At 49.3% G+C, this 19,316-nt stretch overlaps 1 protein-coding gene across 8 annotated transcripts in view; it reads left to right on the plus strand.

Moving 5' to 3' along the window:
• The window catches only part of CELF1 (CUGBP Elav-like family member 1), a 383,811-nt gene that overhangs the window by 211,863 nt on the left and 152,632 nt on the right, over window positions 1-19,316 (plus strand). For all 8 annotated transcript variants that reach the window (XM_069221621.1, XM_069221615.1, XM_069221614.1 and 5 more), the window contains exon 8: window positions 18,189-18,350. In XM_069221621.1, the coding sequence (XP_069077722.1) occupies window positions 18,189-18,350 (162 nt within the window). The remainder of the gene's footprint in view (window positions 1-18,188; window positions 18,351-19,316) is intronic.

Genomic DNA, 19,316 nt, shown 5'->3' on the forward strand with positions numbered 1-19,316 from the left:
ACATTGGTGGATCAGCGGTGGGGTACAAGACTTTGCATTTGCTGGACTACTCAGCCAATACCTGATCACACGACAAATTCCAAAATTGTCATTAGAAATTCATTTTTGCAATTTGAAAAGTTTTCTAAATTCTTAAAAGACCTGCTAGGGCCTTGTGTTAGATCCTGTTTAGCATTTCTTTTAGAGTTTAAAAGTTTGGTAAAAGTTTGAATTAGATTCTAGAACCAGTTTTAGTTTCTTAAAAAGTATTCCAACTTTTAGAAGCATAATGTCTAGCACAGATGTGAATGTGGTGGAACTCGACACCACACCTTACCTCCATCTACAGATGAGAGAGCTAAGGTCACTCTGTAAACTAAAGAAAATAGCAATGGGCCCCAAACCTACCAAAGTACAGCTCCAGGAGCTTTTGGCAGAGTTTGAAAAGGCCAACCCCTCTGAGGATGGCAACTCAGAGGATGAAGATAGTGACTTGGAGGGAAATTCCCCCCCTCCAGTCCTACTTAGGGAGAGCAGGGCTTCTCAAGCCCTGACTCCACAAATAATAGTCAGAGATGCTGGTTCCCTCACAGGAGGGACCAACAACTCTGAAATCACTGAGGATAACCCCAGTGAAGAGGACATCCAGTTAGCCAGGATGGCCAAAAGATTGGCTTTGGAAAGACAGATCCTAGCCATAGAGAGGGAAAGACAAGAGATGGGCCTAGGACCCATCAATGGTGGCAGCAACATAAATAGGGTCAGAGATTCTCCTGACATGTTGAAAATCCCCAAAGGGATTGTAACTAAATATGAAGATGGTGATGACATCACCAAATGGTTCACAGCTTTTGAGAGGGCTTGTGTAACCAGAAAAGTGAACAGATCTCACTGGGGTGCTCTCCTTTGGGAAATGTTCACAGGAAAGTGTAGGGATAGACTCCTCACACTCTCTGGACAAGATGCAGAATCTTATGACCTCATGAAGGGTACCCTGATTGAGGGCTTTGGATTCTCCACTGAGGAGTACAGGATTAGGTTCAGGGGGGCTCAAAAATCCTCGAGCCAGACCTGGGTTGACTTTGTTGACTACTCAGTGAAAACACTAGATGGTTGGATTCAAGGCAGTGGTGTAAGTAATTATGATGGGCTGTACAATTTATTTGTGAAAGAACACCTGTTAAGTAATTGTTTCAATGATAAACTGCATCAGCATCTGGTAGACCTAGGACCAATTTCTCCCCAAGAATTGGGAAAGAAGGCGGACCATTGGGTCAAGACAAGGGTGTCCAAGACTTCAACAGGGGGTGACCAAAAGAAAGGGGTCACAAAGACTCCCCAGCAGAAGGGTGATGAGACAACCAAAACTAAAAATAGTAAAGAGTCTTCTACAGGCCCCCAAAAACCTGCACAGGAGGGTGGGCCCAGAGCCTCTTCACAAAACAATGGGTACAAGGGTAAAAACTTTGATCCCAAAAAGGCCTGGTGTCATAGCTGTAAACAGCATGGACACCAAACTGGAGACAAGGCCTGTCCCAAGAAAGGTTCCACTCCAAACTCCCATCCAGGTAACACTGGTATGGCTAGTCTCCAAGTGGGATCAACAGTGTGCCCAGAGCAAATCAGGGTCCACACTGAAGCTACTCTAGTTTCTGAGGGTGGGGTGGATTTAGCCACACTAGCTGTCTGGCCGCCTAACATGCAAAAATACAGACAGCAACTCTTAATTAATGGGACTAGAATAGAGGGCCTGAGGGATACAGGTGCCAGTGTCACCATGGTGACAGAGAAACTGGTTTCCCCTGGCCAATACCTGACTGGAAAAACTTACACAGTCACCAACGCTGACAATCAGAGAAAAGTACATCCCATGGCAATGGTTACTTTAGAATGGGGAGGGGTCAATGGCCTGAAGCAGGTGGTGGTCTCCTCAAATATCCCAGTGGACTGTCTGCTTGGAAATGACCTGGAGTCCTCAGCATGGGCTGAGGTAGAGCTAAAAACCCATGCAGCAATGCTGGGTATCCCTGAACTGGTGTGTGTGAAAACGAGAGCACAATGCAAGGCACAGGGTGAAAAAGTAGAGCTGGAGTCTGGAAAAATGGCCCAGCCTACCAAGAGAACAGGAAAGTCAGTTGGGAAACCAACTGCAACACAGCAAAAGAAAGGGAACCTCTCTTCTCAGGAAGAAGTTCTGCCCTCTGAGGGAACTGAGCCTTTGGAGCTTGAACCTTATCAGGTTGAGCTCTTAGGCCCAGGGGGACCCTCAAGGGAGGAGCTGTGTAAGGGACAAGAAACCTGTCCCTCTCTTGAAGGCCTTAGGCAGCAAGCTGCTGAAGAGTCCAAAGGCAAGAAAAATGGAACACATAGGGTCTATTGGGAAGATGGGCTCCTGTACACTGAGGCCAGAGACCCCAAACCTGGTGCCACTAGGAGAGTGGTAGTGCCTCAGCTGTTCAGAGAGTTCATCCTAACATTGGCCCATGACATTCCCCTTGCTGGACATTTGGGACAAACCAAGACGTGGGAGAGGTTAGTCAACCACTTCTACTGGCCCAATATGTCCAACATGGTTAAGGAGTTTTGCCTCTCCTGCCCCACCTGTCAAGCCAGTGGTAAGACAGGTGGGCACCCAAAGGCCCCCCTCATTCCACTTCCAGTGGTGGGGGTGCCCTTTGAAAGAGTGGGTGTGGACATAGTTGGTCCACTGGAACCTCCCACAGCCTCAGGAAATATGTATATCCTGGTAGTAGTGGATCATGCTACCAGGTATCCTGAAGCTATTCCCCTTAGGTCGACTACTGCCCCTGCAGTAGCCAAGGCCCTCATTGGTATCTTTACCAGAGTGGGTTTCCCTAAGGAGGTGGTGTCTGACAGAGGTACCAACTTCATGTCAGCATACCTAAAGCACATGTGGAATGAGTGTGGAGTGACTTATAAATTCACTACACCTTACCATCCACAAACTAATGGCTTAGTTGAGAGATTCAACAAGACATTAAAGGGCATGATCATGGGGCTCCCAGAAAAACTCAAAAGGAGATGGGATGTCCTCCTGCCATGTCTGCTTTTCGCTTACAGGGAGGTACCACAGAAGGGAGTAGGGTTCTCACCCTTTGAACTTCTGTTTGGTCATCCTGTAAGGGGACCACTTGCCCTTGTTAAAGAAGGCTGGGAGAGACCTCTCCATGAGCCTAAACAGGACATAGTGGACTATGTACTTGGCCTTCGCTCTAGAATGGCAGAGTACATGGAAAAGGCAACCAAAAACCTTGAGGCCAGCCAACAGCTCCAGAAGTTTTGGTATGACCAAAAGGCTGCACTGGTTGAGTTCCAACCAGGGCAGAAAGTCTGGGTTCTGGAGCCTGTGGCTCCCAGGGCACTCCAGGACAAATGGAGTGGCCCTTACCCAGTACTAGAGAGGAAGAGTCAGGTCACCTACTTGGTGGACCTGGGCACAAGCAGGAGCCCCAAAAGGGTGATCCATGTAAACCGCCTTAAGCTCTTCCACGACAGGGCTGATGTCAATCTGTTGATGGTAACAGATGAGGATCAGGAGGCAGAGAGTGAACCTCTCCCTGATCTTCTGTCATCAGACCCAAAAGATGGTACAGTAGATGGAGTGATCTACTCAGACACCCTCTCTGGCCAACAGCAAGCTGATTGTAGGAGAGTCCTACAACAGTTTCCTGAACTCTTCTCCTTAACCCCTGGTCAGACACACCTGTGTACCCATGATGTGGACACAGGAGACAGCATGCCTGTCAAGAACAAAATCTTTAGACAGTCTGACCATGTTAAGGAAAGCATCAAGGTGGAAGTCCACAAGATGCTGGAATTGGGAGTCATTGAGCGCTCTGACAGCCCCTGGGCTAGCCCAGTGGTCTTGGTCCCCAAACCTCACACCACAGATGGAAAGAAAGAGATGAGGTTTTGTGTGGACTACAGAGGGCTCAATTCTGTCACCAAGACAGATGCTCATCCAATTCCAAGAGCTGATGAGCTCATTGATAAATTGGGTGCTGCCAAATTTCTAAGTACCTTTGACTTGACAGCAGGGTACTGGCAAATAAAAATGGCACCGGGAGCAAAAGAAAAGACAGCATTCTCCACACCTGATGGGCATTATCAGTTTACTGTTATGCCCTTTGGTTTAAAGAATGCCCCTGCCACCTTCCAAAGGTTGGTGAATCAAGTCCTTGCTGGCTTGGAGTCCTTTAGCACAGCTTATCTTGATGATATTGCTGTCTTTAGCTCCACCTGGCAGGATCACCTGGTCCACCTGAGGAAGGTTTTGAAGGCTCTGCAATCTGCAGGCCTCTCTATCAAGGCATCCAAATGCCAGATAGGGCAGGGAACTGTGGTTTACTTGGGACACCTTGTAGGTGGAGGCCAAGTTCAGCCACTCCAACCCAAGATCCAGACTATTCTGGACTGGGTAGCTCCAAAAACCCAGACTCAAGTCAGGGCATTCCTTGGCTTGACTGGGTACTACAGGAGGTTTGTGAAGGGGTATGGATCCATTGTGACAGCCCTCACTGAGCTCACCTCCAAGAAAATGCCCAAGAAAGTGAACTGGACTGTGGACTGCCAACAGGCCTTTGACACCCTGAAACAGGCAATGTGCTCAGCACCAGTTCTCAAAGCTCCAGATTATTCTAAGCAGTTCATTGTGCAGACTGATGCCTCTGAACATGGGATAGGGGCAGTTTTGTCCCAAACAAATGATGATGGCCTTGACCAGCCTGTTGCTTTCATTAGCAGGAGGTTACTCCCCAGGGAGCAGCGTTGGAGTGCCATTGAGAGGGAGGCCTTTGCTGTGGTCTGGTCCCTGAAGAAGCTGAGACCATACCTCTTTGGGACTCACTTCCTAGTTCAAACTGACCACAGACCTCTCAAATGGCTGATGCAAATGAAAGGTGAAAATCCTAAACTGTTGAGGTGGTCCATCTCCCTACAGGGAATGGACTTTATAGTGGAACACAGACCTGGGACTGCCCATGCCAATGCAGATGGCCTTTCCAGGTTCTTCCACTTAGAAAATGAAGACTCTCTTGGGAAAGGTTAGTCTCATCCTCTTTCGTTTGGGGGGGGGTTGTGTAAGGAAATGCCTCCTTGGCATGGTTGCCCCCTGACTTTTTGCCTTTGCTGATGCTATGTTTACAATTGAAAGTGTGCTGAGGCCTGCTAACCAGGCCCCAGCACCAGTGTTCTTTCCCTAACCTGTACTTTTGTATCCACAATTGGCAGACCCTGGCATCCAGATAAGTCCCTTGTAACTGGTACTTCAAGTACCAAGGGCCCTGATGCCAAGGAAGGTCTCTAAGGGCTGCAGCATGTCTTATGCCACCCTGGAGACCTCTCACTCAGCACAGACACACTGCTTGCCAGCTTGTGTGTGCTAGTGAGGACAAAACGAGTAAGTCGACATGGCACTCCCCTCAGGGTGCCATGCCAGCCTCTCACTGCCTATGCAGTATAGGTAAGACACCCCTCTAGCAGGCCTTACAGCCCTAAGGCAGGGTGCACTATACCATAGGTGAGGGGACCAGTGCATGAGCATGATACCCCTACAGTGTCTAAATAAAACCTTAGACATTGTAAGTGCAGGGTAGCCATAAGAGTATATGGTCTGGGAGTCTGTCAAACACGAACTCCACAGCACCATAATGGCTACACTGAAAACTGGGAAGTTTGGTATCAAACTTCTCAGCACAATAAATGCACACTGATGCCAGTGTACATTTTATTGTAAAATACACCACAGAGGGCACCTTAGAGGTGCCCCCTGAAACTTAACCGACTATCTGTGTAGGCTGACTAGTTTTAGCAGCCTGCCACAAACCGAGACATGTTGCTGGCCCCATGGGGAGAGTGCCTTTGTCACTCTGAGGCCAGTAACAAAGCCTGCACTGGGTGGAGATGCTAACACCTCCCCCAGGCAGGAATTGTCACACCTGGCGGTGAGCCTCAAAGGCTCACCTCCTTTGTGCCAACCCAGCAGGACACTCCAGCTAGTGGAGTTGCCCGCCCCCTCCGGCCAGGCCCCACTTTTGGCGGCAAGGCCGGAGAAAATAATGAGAATAACAAGGAGGAGTCACTGGCCAGTCAGGACAGCCCCTAAGGTGTCCTGAGCTGAGGTGACTCTAACTTTTAGAAATCCTCCATCTTGCAGATGGAGGATTCCCCCAATAGGGTTAGGATTGTGACCCCCTCCCCTTGGGAGGAGGCACAAAGAGGGTGTACCCACCCTCAGGGCTAGTAGCCATTGGCTACTAACCCCCCAGACCTAAACACGCCCTTAAATTTAGTATTTAAGGGCTACCCTGAACCCTAGAAAATTAGATTCCTGCAACAAGAAGAAGGACTGCCCAGCTGAAAACCCCTGCAGCGGAAGACCAGAAGACGACAACTGCCTTGGCTCCAGAAACTCACCGGCCTGTCTCCTGCCTTCCAAAGACCCTGCTCCAGCGACGCCTTCCGAAGGGACCAGCGACCTCGACATCCTCTGAGGACTGCCCCTGCTTCGAAAAGACAAGAAACTCCCGAGGACAGCGGACCTGCTCCAAGAAAAGCTGCAACTTTGTTTCCAGCAGCTTTAAAGAACCCTGCAAGCTCCCCGCAAGAAGCGTGAGACTTGCAACCCTGCACCCGGCGACCCCGACTCGGCTGGTGGCGAGCCAACACCTCAGGAGGGACCCCAGGACTACTCTGATACTGTGAGTACCAAAACCTGTCCCCCCTGAGCCCCCACAGCGCCGCCTGCAGAGGGAATCCCGAGGCTTCCCCTGACCGCGACTCTTGGAATCCCAAGTCCCGACGCCTGGGAGAGACCCTGCACCCGCAGCCCCCAGGACCTGAAGGACCGGACTTTCACTGGAGAAGTGACCCCCAGGAGTCCCTCTCCCTTGCCCAAGTGGAGGTTTCCCCGAGGAATCCCCCCCTTGCCTGCCTGCAGCGCTGAAGAGATCCCGAGATCTCTCATAGACTAACATTGAAAACCCGACGCTTGTTTCTACACTGCACCCGGCCGCCCCCGCGCCGCTGAGGGTGAAATTTCTGTGTGGACTTGTGTCCCCCCCGGTGCCCTACAAAACCCCCCTGGTCTGCCCTCCGAAGACGCGGGTACTTACCTGCAAGCAGACCGGAACCGGGGCACCCCCTTCTCTCCATTCTAGCCTATGTGTTTTGGGCACCACTTTGAACTCTGCACCTGACCGGCCCTGAGCTGCTGGTGTGGTGACTTTGGGGTTGCTCTGAACCCCCAACGGTGGGCTACCTTGGACCAAGAACTGAACCCTGTAAGTGTCTTACTTACCTGGTAAAACTAACAAATACTTACCTCCCCTAGGAACTGTGAAAATTGCACTAAGTGTCCACTTTTAAAACAGCTATTTGTGAATAACTTGAAAAGTATACATGCAATTTTTATGATTTGAAGTTCCTAAAGTACTTACCTGCAATACCTTTCGAATAAGATATTACATGTAGAATTTGAACCTGTGGTTCTTAAAATAAACTAAGAAAAGATATTTTTCTATACAAAACCTATTGGCTGGATTTGTCTCTGAGTGTGTGTACCTCATTTATTGTCTATGTGTATGTACAACAAATGCTTAACACTACTCCTTGGATAAGCCTACTGCTCGACCACACTACCACAAAATAGAGCATTAGTATTATCTATTTTTACCACTATTTTACCTCTAAGGGGAACCCTTGGACTCTGTGCATGCTATTCCTTACTTTGAAATAGCACATACAGAGCCAACTTCCTACATTTGGTATCAAACTTCTCAGCACAATAAATGCACACTGATGCCAGTGTACATTTTATTGTAACATACACCACAGAGGGCACCTTAGAGGTGCCCCCTGAAACCTAACCGACTATCTGTGTAGGCTGACTAGTTCCAGCAGCCTGCCACACTAGAGACATGTTGCTGGCCCCATGGGGAGAGTGCCTTTGTCACTCTGAGGCCAGTAACAAAGCCTGCACTGGGTGGAGATGCTAACACCTCCCCCAGGCAGGAGCTGTGACACCTGGCGGTGAGCCTCAAAGGCTCACCCCTTTGTCACAGCCCAGCAGGGCACTCCAGCTTAGTGGAGTTGCCCGCCCCCTCCGGCCACGGCCCCCACTTTTGGCGGCAAGGCTGGAGGGAACAAAGAAAGCCACAAGGAGGAGTCACTGGCCAGTCAGGACAGCCCCTAAGGTGTCCTGAGCTGAGGTGTCTCTGACTTTTAGAAATCCTCCATCTTGCAGATGGAGGATTCCCCCAATAGGGTTAGGATTGTGACCTCCTCCCCTTGGGAGGAGGCACAAAGAGGGTGTACCCACCCTCAGGGCTAGTAGCCATTGGCTACTAACCCCCCAGACCTAAAACACGCCCTTAAATTTAGTATTTAAGGGCTACCCTGAACCCTAGAAAATTAGATTCCTGCAACTACAAGAAGAAGGACTGCCTAGCTGAAAACCCCTGCAGAGGAAGACCAGAAGACGACAACTGCCTTGGCTCCAGAAACTCACCGGCCTGTCTCCTGCCTTCCAAAGATCCTGCTCCAGCGACGCCTTCCAAAGGGACCAGCGACCTCGACATCCTCTGAGGACTGCCCCTGCTTCGAAAAGACAAGAAACTCCCGAGGACAGCGGACCTGCTCCAAGAAAAGCTGCAACTTTGTTTCCAGCAGCTTTAAAGAACCCTGCAAGCTCCCCGCAAGAAGCGTGAGACTTGCAACACTGCACCCGGCGACCCCGACTCGGCTGGTGGCGATCCAACACCTCAGGAGGGACCCCAGGACTACTCTAAGACTGTGAGTACAAAAACCTGTCCCCCCTGAGCCCCCACAGCGCCGCCTGCAGAGGGAATCCCGAGGCTTCCCCTGACCGCGACTCTTTGAATCCTAAGTCCCGACACCTGGGAGAGACCCTGCACCCGCAGCCCCCAGGACCTGAAGGACCGGACTTTCACTGGAGAAGTGACCCCCAGGAGTCCCTCTCCCTTGCCCAAGTGGAGGTTTCCCCGAGGAACCCCCCCCTTGCCTGCCTGCAGCGCTGAAGAGATCCCTAGATCTCCCATTGACTTCCATTACAAAACCGACGCTTGTTTCTACACTGCACCCGGCCGCCCCCGCGCTGCTGAGGGTGAAATTTCTGTGTGGACGTGTGTCCCCCCCGGTGCCCTACAAAACCCCCCTGGTCTGCCCTCCGAAGACGCGGGTACTTACCTGCAAGCAGACCGGAACCGGGGCACCCCCTTCTCTCCATTCTAGCCTATGTGTTTTGGGCACCACTTTGAACTCTGCACCTGACCGGCCCTGAGCTGCTGGTGTGATGACTTTGGGGTTGCTCTGAACCCCCAACGGTGGGCTACCTTGGACCAAGAACTGAGCCCTGTAAGTGTCCTACTTACCTGGTAAAACTAACAAAAACTTACCTCCCCCAGGAACTGTGAAAATTGCACTAAGTGTCCACTTTTAAAACAGCTATTTGTCAATAACTTGAAAAGTATACATGCAATTTTGATGAATTGAAGTTCCTAAAGTACTTACCTGCAATACCTTCCGAATGAGATATTACATGTAGAATTTGAACCTGTGGTTCTTAAAATAAACTAAGAAAAGATATTTTTCTATATAAAAACCTATTGGCTGGATTTGTCTCTGAGTGTGTGTACCTCATTTATTGCCTATGTGTATGTACAACAAATGCTTAACACTACTCCTTGGATAAGCCTACTGCTCGACCACACTACCACAAAATAGAGCATTAGTATTATCTATTTTTACCACTATTTTACCTCTAAGGGGAACCCTTGGACTCTGTGCATGCTATTCCTTACTTTGAAATAGCACATACAGAGCCAACTTCCTACATTGGTGGATCAGCGGTGGGGTACAAGACTTTGCATTTGCTGGACTACTCAGCCAATACCTGATCACACGACAAATTCCAAAATTGTCATTAGAAATTGATTTTTGCAATTTGAAAAGTTTTCTAAATTCTTAAAAGACCTGCTAGGGCCTTGTGTTAGATCCTGTTTAGCATTTCTTTTAGAGTTTAAAAGTTTGTAAAAGTTTGAATTAGATTCTAGAACCAGTTTTAGATTCTTAAAAAGTATTCCAACTTTTAGAAGCAAAATGTCTAGCACAGATGTGACTGTGGTGGAACTCGACACCACACCTTACCTCCATCTACAGATGAGAGAGCTAAGGTCACTCTGTAAACTAAAGAAAATAGCAATGGGCCCCAAACCTACCAAAGTACAGCTCCAGGAGCTTTTGGCAGAGTTTGAAAAGGCCAACCCCTCTGAGGATGGCAACTCAGAGGATGAAGATAGTGACTTGGAGGGAAATTCCCCCCCTCCAGTCCTACTTAGGGAGAGCAGGGCTTCTCAAGCCCTGACTCCACAAATAATAGTCAGAGATGCTGGTTCCCTCACAGGAGGGACCAACAACTCTGAAATCACTGAGGATAACTCCAGTGAAGAGGACATCCAGTTAGCCAGGATGGCCAAAAGATTGGCTTTGGAAAGACAGATCCTAGCCATAGAGAGGGAAAGACAAGAGATGGGCCTAGGACCCATCAATGGTGGCAGCAACATAAATAGGGTCAGAGATTCTCCTGACATGTTGAAAATCCCCAAAGGGATTGTAACTAAATATGAAGATGGTGATGACATCACCAAATGGTTCACAGCTTTTGAGAGGGCTTGTGTAACCAGAAAAGTGAACAGATCTCACTGGGGTGCTCTCCTTTGGGAAATGTTCACAGGAAAGTGTAGGGATAGACTCCTCACACTCTCTGGACAAGATGCAGAATCTTATGACCTCATGAAGGGTACCCTGATTGAGGGCTTTGGATTCTCCACTGAGGAGTATAGGATTAGATTCAGGGGGGCTCAAAAATCCTCGAGCCAGACCTGGGTTGACTTTGTAGACTACTCAGTGAAAACACTAGATGGTTGGATTCAAGGCAGTGGTGTAAATAATTATGATGGGCTGTACAATTTATTTGTGAAAGAACACCTGTTAAGTAATTGTTTCAATGATAAACTGCATCAGCATCTGGTAGACCTAGGACCAATTTCTCCCCAAGAATTGGGAAAGAAGGCGGACCATTGGGTCAAGACAAGGGTGTCCAAGACTTCAACAGGGGGTGACCAAAAGAAAGGGGTCACAAAGACTCCCCAGGGGAAGGGTGATGAGACAACCAAAACTAAAAATAGTAAAGAGTCTTCTACAGGCCCCCAAAAACCTGCACAGGAGGGTGGGCCCAGAGCCTCTTCACAAAACAATGGGTACAAGGGTAAAAACTTTGATCCCAAAAAGGCCTGGTGTCATAGCTGTAAACAGCATGGACACCAAACTGGAGACAAGGCCTGTCCCAAGAAAGGTTCCACTCCAAACTCCCATCCAGGTAACACTGGTATGGCTAGTCTCCAAGTGGGATCAACAGTGTGCCCAGAGCAAATCAGGGTCCACACTGAAGCTACTCTAGTTTCTGAGGGTGGGGTGGATTTAGCCACACTAGCTGTCTGGCCGCCTAACATGCAAAAATACAGACAGCAACTCTTAATTAATGGGACTAGAATAGAGGGCCTGAGGGATACAGGTGCCAGTGTCACCATGGTGACAGAGAAACTGGTTTCCCCTGGCCAATACCTGACTGGAAAAACTTACACAGTCACCAACGCTGACAATCAGAGAAAAGTACATCCCATGGCAATGGTTACTTTAGAATGGGGAGGGGTCAATGGCCTGAAACAGGTGGTGGTCTCCTCAAATATCCCAGTGGACTGTCTGCTTGGAAATGACCTGGAGTCCTCAGCATGGGCTGAGGTAGAACTAAAAACCCATGCAGCAATGCTGGGTATCCCTGAACTGGTGTGTGTGAAAACCAGAGCACAATGCAAGGCACAGGGTGAACAAGTAGAGCTGGAGTCTGGAAGAATGGCCCAGCCTACCAAGAGGAAAGGAAAGTCAGTTGGGAAACCAACTGCAACACAGCAAAAGAAAGGGAACCTCTCTTCTCAGGAAGAAGTTCTGCCCTCTGAGGGAACTGAGCCTTTGGAGCTTGAACCTTATCAGGTTGAGCTCTTAGGCCCAGGGGGACCCTCAAGGGAGGAGCTGTGTAAGGGACAAGAAACCTGTCCCTCTCTTGAAGGCCTTAGGCAGCAAGCTGCTGAAGAGTCCAAAGGCAAGAAAAATGGAACGCATAGGGTCTATTGGGAAGATGGACTCCTGTACACTGAGGCCAGAGACCCCAAACCTGGTGCCACTAGGAGAGTGGTAGTGCCTCAGCTGTTCAGAGAGTTCATCCTAACATTGGCCCATGACATTCCCCTTGCTGGACATTTGGGACAAACCAAGACGTGGGAGAGGTTAGTCAACCACTTCTACTGGCCCAATATGTCCAACATGGTTAAGGAGTTTTGCCTCTCCTGCCCCACCTGTCAAGCCAGTGGTAAGACAGGTGGACATCCAAAGGCCCCCCTCATTCCACTTCCAGTGGTGGGGGTTCCCTTTGAAAGAGTGGGTGTGGACATAGTTGGTCCACTAGAACCTCCCACAGCCTCAGGAAATATGTATATCCTGGTAGTAGTGGATCATGCTACCAGGTATCCTGAAGCTATTCCCCTTAGGTCGACTACTGCCCCTGCAGTAGCCAAGGCCCTCATTGGTATCTTTACCAGAGTGGGTTTCCCTAAGGAGGTGGTGTCTGACAGAGGTACCAACTTCATGTCAGCATACCTAAAGCACATGTGGAATGAGTGTGGAGTGACTTATAAATTCACTACACCATACCATCCACAAACTAATGGCTTGGTTGAGAGATTCAACAAGACCTTAAAAGGCATGATCATGGGGCTCCCAGAAAAACTCAAAAGGAGATGGGATGTCCTCTTGCCATGTCTGCTTTTCGCTTACAGAGAGGTGCCACAGAAGGGAGTAGGATTCTCACCCTTTGAACTTCTGTTTGGTCATCCTGTAAGGGGACCACTTGCCCTTGTTAAAGAAGGCTGGGAGAGACCTCTCCATGAGCCTAAACAGGACATAGTGGACTATGTACTTGGCCTTCGCTCTAGAATGGCAGAGTACATGGAAAAGGCAACCAAAAACCTTGAGGCCAGCCAACAACTCCAGAAGTTTTGGTATGACCAAAAGGCTGCACTGGTTGAGTTCCAACCAGGGCAGAAAGTCTGGGTTCTGGAGCCTGTGGCTCCCAGGGCACTCCAGGACAAATGGAGTGGCCCTTACCCAGTGCTAGAGAGGAAGAGTCAGGTCACCTACCTGGTGGACCTGGGCACAAGCAGGAGCCCCAAGAGGGTGATCCATGTGAACCGCCTTAAACTCTTCCATGACAGGGCTGATGTGAATCTGTTAATGGTAACAGATGAGGATCAGGAGGCAGAGAGTGAACCTCTCCCTGATCTTCTGTCATCAGACCCAAAAGATGGCACAGTAGATGGAGTGATCTACTCAGACACCCTCTCTGGCCAACAGCAAGCTGATTGTAGGAGAGTCCTACAACAGTTTCCTGAACTCTTCTCCTTAACCCCTGGTCAGACACACCTGTGTACCCATGATGTGGACACAGGAGACAGCATGCCTGTCAAAAATAAAATCTTTAGACAATCCGACCATGTTAAGGAAAGCATCAAGGTGGAAGTCCACAAGATGCTGGAATTGGGAGTAATTGAGCGCTCTGACAGCCCCTGGGCTAGCCCAGTGGTCTTAGTCCCCAAACCTCACACCAAAGATGGAAAGAAAGAGATGAGGTTTTGTGTGGACTACAGAGGGCTCAATTCTGTCACCAAGACAGATGCCCATCCAATTCCAAGAGCTGATGAGCTCATAGACAAATTAGGTGCTGCCAAATTCTTAAGTACCTTTGACTTGACAGCAGGGTACTGGCAAATAAAAATGGCACCTGGAGCAAAAGAGAAAACAGCATTCTCCACCCCTGATGGGCATTATCAGTTTACTGTTATGCCCTTTGGTTTAAAGAATGCCCCTGCCACCTTCCAAAGGTTGGTGAATCAAGTCCTTGCTGGCTTGGAGTCCTTTAGCACAGCTTATCTTGATGATATTGCTGTCTTTAGCTCCACCTGGCAGGATCACCTGGTCCACCTGAAGAAGGTTTTGAAGGCTCTGCAATCTGCAGGCCTCTCTATCAAGGCACCCAAATGCCAGATAGGGCAGGGAACTGTGGTTTACTTGGGCCACCTTGTAGGTGGAGGCCAAGTTCAGCCACTCCAACCCAAGATCCAGACTATTCTGGACTGGGTAGCTCCAAAAACCCAGACTCAAGTCAGGGCATTCCTTGGCTTGACTGGGTATTACAGGAGGTTTGTGAAGGGATATGGATCCATTGTGACAGCCCTCACTGAACTCACCTCCAAGAAAATGCCCAAGAAAGTGAACTGGACTGTGGAATGCCAACAGGCCTTTGACACCCTGAAACAAGCAATGTGCTCAGCACCAGTTCTAAAAGCTCCAGATTATTCTAAGCAGTTCATTGTGCAGACTGATGCCTCTGAACATGGGATAGGGGCAGTTTTGTCCCAAACAAATGATGATGGCCTTGACCAGCCTGTTGCTTTCATTAGCAGGAGGTTACTCCCCAGGGAGCAGCGTTGGAGTGCCATTGAGAGGGAGGCCTTTGCTGTGGTTTGGTCCCTGAAGAAGCTGAGACCATACCTCTTTGGGACTCACTTCCTAGTTCAAACTGACCACAGACCTCTCAAATGGCTGATGCAAATGAAAGGTGAAAATCCTAAACTGTTGAGGTGGTCCATCTCCCTACAGGGAATGGACTTTATAGTGGAACACAGACCTGGGACTGCCCATGCCAATGCAGATGGCCTTTCCAGGTTCTTCCACTTAGAAAATGAAGACTCTCTTGGGAAAGGTTAGTCTCATCCTCTTTCGTTTGGGGGGGGGTTGTGTAAGGAAATGCCTCCTTGGCATGGTTGCCCCCTGACTTTTTGCCTTTGCTGATGCTATGTTTACAATTGAAAGTGTGCTGAGGCCTGCTAACCAGGCCCCAGCACCAGTGTTCTTTCCCTAACCTGTACTTTTGTATCCACAATTGGCAGACCCTGGCATCCAGATAAGTCCCTTGTAACTGGTACTTCTAGTACCAAGGGCCCTGATGCCAAGGAAGGTCTCTAAGGGCTGCAGCATGTCTTATGCCACCCTGGAGACCTCTCACTCAGCACAGACACACTGCTTGCCAGCTTGTGTGTGCTAGTGAGGACAAAACGAGTAAGTCGACATGGCACTCCCCTCAGGGTGCCATGCCAGCCTCTCACTGCCTATGCAGTATAGGTAAGACACCCCTCTAGCAGGCCTTACAGCCCTAAGGCAGGGTGCACTATACCATAGGTGAGGGTACCAGTGCATGAGCATGGTACCCCTACAGTGTCTAAACAAAACCTTAGACATTGTAAGTGCAGGGTAGCCATAAGAGTATATGGTCTGGGAGTCTGTCAAACACGAACTCCACAGCACCATAATGGCTACACTGAAAACTGGGAAGTTTGGTATCAAACTTCTCAGCACAATAAATGCACACTGATGCCAGTGTACATTTTATTGTAACATACACCACAGAGGGCACCTTAGAGGTGCCCCCTGAAACCTAACCGACTATCTGTGTAGGCTGACTAGTTCCAGCAGCCTGCCACACTAGAGACATGTTGCTGGCCCCATGGGGAGAGTGCCTTTGTCACTCTGAGGCCAGTAACAAAGCCTGCACTGGGTGGAGATGCTAACACCTCCCCCAGGCAGGAGCTGTGACACCTGGCGGTGAGCCTCAAAGGCTCACCCCTTTGTCACAGCCCAGCAGGGCACTCCAGCTTAGTGGAGTTGCCCGCCCCCTCCGGCCACGGCCCCCACTTTTGGCGGCAAGGCTGGAGGGAACAAAGAAAGCCACAAGGAGGAGTCACTGGCCAGTCAGGACAGCCCCTAAGGTGTCCTGAGCTGAGGTGTCTCTGACTTTTAGAAATCCTCCATCTTGCAGATGGAGGATTCCCCCAATAGGGTTAGGATTGTGACCCCCTCCCCTTGGGAGGAGGCACAAAGAGGGTGTACCCACCCTCAGGGCTAGTAGCCATTGGCTACTAACCCCCCAGACCTAAAACACGCCCTTAAATTTAGTATTTAAGGGCTACCCTGAACCCTAGAAAATTAGATTCCTGCAACTACAAGAAGAAGGACTGCCTAGCTGAAAACCCCTGCAGAGGAAGACCAGAAGACGACAACTGCCTTGGCTCCAGAAACTCACCGGCCTGTCTCCTGCCTTCCAAAGATCCTGCTCCAGCGACGCCTTCCAAAGGGACCAGCGACCTCGACATCCTCTGAGGACTGCCCCTGCTTCGAAAAGACAAGAAACTCCCGAGGACAGCGGACCTGCTCCAAGAAAAGCTGCAACTTTGTTTCCAGCAGCTTTAAAGAACCCTGCAAGCTCCCCGCAAGAAGCGTGAGACTTGCAACACTGCACCCGGCGACCCCGACTCGGCTGGTGGCGATCCAACACCTCAGGAGGGACCCCAGGACTACTCTAAGACTGTGAGTACAAAAACCTGTCCCCCCTGAGCCCCCACAGCGCCGCCTGCAGAGGGAATCCCGAGGCTTCCCCTGACCGCGACTCTTTGAATCCTAAGTCCCGACACCTGGGAGAGACCCTGCACCCGCAGCCCCCAGGACCTGAAGGACCGGACTTTCACTGGAGAAGTGACCCCCAGGAGTCCCTCTCCCTTGCCCAAGTGGAGGTTTCCCCGAGGAACACCCCCCTTGCCTGCCTGCAGCGCTGAAGAGATCCCTAGATCTTCCATTGACTTCCATTACAAAACCGACGCTTGTTTCTACACTGCACCCGGCCGCCCCCGCGCTGCTGAGGGTGAAATTTCTGTGTGGACGTGTGTCCCCCCCGGTGCCCTACAAAACCCCCCTGGTCTGCCCTCCGAAGACGCGGGTACTTACCTGCAAGCAGACCGGAACCGGGGCACCCCCTTCTCTCCATTCTAGCCTATGTGTTTTGGGCACCACTTTGAACTCTGCACCTGACCGGCCCTGAGCTGCTGGTGTGGTGACTTTGGGGTTGCTCTGAACCCCCAACGGTGGGCTACCTTGGACCAAGAACTGAGCCCTGTAAGTGTCCTACTTACCTGGTAAAACTAACAAAAACTTACCTCCCCCAGGAACTGTGAAAATTGCACTAAGTGTCCACTTTTAAAACAGCTATTTGTCAATAACTTGAAAAGTATACATGCAATTTTGATGAATTGAAGTTCCTAAAGTACTTACCTGCAATACCTTCCGAATGAGAGATTACATGTAGAATTTGAACCTGTGGTTCTTAAAATAAACTAAGAAAAGATATTTTTCTATATAAAAACCTATTGGCTGGATTTGTCTCTGAGTGTGTGTACCTCATTTATTGCCTATGTGTATGTACAACAAATGCTTAACACTACTCCTTGGATAAGCCTACTGCTCGACCACACTACCACAAAATAGAGCATTAGTATTATCTATTTTTACCACTATTTTACCTCTAAGGGGAACCCTTGGACTCTGTGCATGCTATTCCTTACTTTGAAATAGCACATACAGAGCCAACTTCCTACAGATACCGTGCAGTAATATGTTAGTTGACCCCCAAATGGAAGTTGGCAATCAGCCCTGTATGAGGAGTAGTGGGAGGTGGGGTGTTAATCATACAAAAAGAGTTCCTTTCCTGCAGGCTCCAATTTTTGTTGTAAGTTTTTGTCCTATTCCTTGTATCGTCTGTTTTGCACAATTCCTTGAAGACAGTTTCTGAGGAGTGGAGAGTGGTGATAGCTGGTTATTGGTACCACTACGGTAGGTTTGAGGCCTGGACTAGTCTGCTAGCTACTTATTGTACATGACAGCCTTGTGAGTGCTAGGTTGAGATAAGACTCAAGGATCTTTTTTGGGTCTGCGTTGATCTGAAACAGACTAGACATTGGCAGCTGGAGATGGAGAGCATTTATCAATAGGTCATCTTTGAACAATACACAGTGAGCAGAATTGTTCATTTGTTTACTTTACTTGCAATCACAGTTCCCTAGTTGGGAGGCTTCATTAGTCTTATTGTTTTTTATGCCCGGGGGATAGTGTTACGGGAGGGAGATGTGCATAGACATTTTTGACTGTATTTGCTTTCCTCTGGCAACACATAGGGCTGTTCGTCTCCAATTGTTGTGAAATTTGCAGACACACAGAGGGACAAAGAACAGAAACGGATCACACAGCAGCTTCAGCAGCAAATGCAACAGATGAGCGCAGCTTCCGTGTGGGGTAATCTTGCTGGACTGAACACACTGGGACCCCAGTACTTAGCAGTAAGTGACCGCCGGTCCTTGGAAGGTAGTTCCTGCCATCTTTGCTTGATTACTCTTCCTGTCTCCACTTATGCTCTTGCTGTCTGTGCTAGGTGCTATGCTTTTCCTGTTTCGCGTCCCGCTTCCTAGCATGTTTCCTGTCACCCCGTTCTACACCCCCTCCTCCCTGTTTTCTTTTTAAAATATTTTTATTGCATATTTCCATAACGTACAAAACACTGCCGTCTTTCCCTTTTTAATTAATGCCAAGCCACATATCCCTCCTTTCTAGAAGCTACTGCCTCATGCGTTCTTTTCCTTTGCTTCAGTCTTTCCTCTAACCTGTGTTTTGAGTTTAGTTTCCATAGTGATAGACTAGAAGTAGGTAGTCATTTAATGTTGAATTAAGTACAGCACTTCCTAGGTGTAAGGAAATGCCTCCTTGGCATGGTTGCCCCCTGTCTTTTTGCCTTTGCTGATGCTATGTTTACAATTGAAAGTGTGCTGAGGCCTGCTAACCAGGCCCCAGCACCAGTGTTCTTTCCCTAACCTGTTCTTTTGTATCCACAATTGGCAGACCCTGGCATCCAGATAAGTCCCTTGTAACTGGTACTTCTAGTACCAAGGGCCCTGATGCCAAGGAAGGTCTCTAAGGGCTGCAGCATGTCTTATGCCACCCTGGAGACCTCTCACTCAGCACAGACACACTGCTTGCCAGCTTGTGTGTGCTAGTGAGGACAAAACGAGTAAGTCGACATGGCACTCCCCTCAGGGTGCCATGCCAGCCTCTCACTGCCTATGCAGTATAGGTAAGACACCCCTCTAGCAGGCCTTACAGCCCTAAGGCAGGGTGCACTATACCATAGGTGAGGGTACCAGTGCATGAGCATGGTACCCCTACAGTGTCTAAACAAAACCTTAGACATTGTAAGTGCAGGGTAGCCATAAGAGTATATGGTCCGGGAGTCTGTCAAACACGAACTCCAC

This window comes from Pleurodeles waltl, chromosome 3_1 (genome assembly GCF_031143425.1).
Source record: "Pleurodeles waltl isolate 20211129_DDA chromosome 3_1, aPleWal1.hap1.20221129, whole genome shotgun sequence".
Classification (NCBI taxonomy): Eukaryota; Metazoa; Chordata; class Amphibia; order Caudata; family Salamandridae; genus Pleurodeles; species Pleurodeles waltl.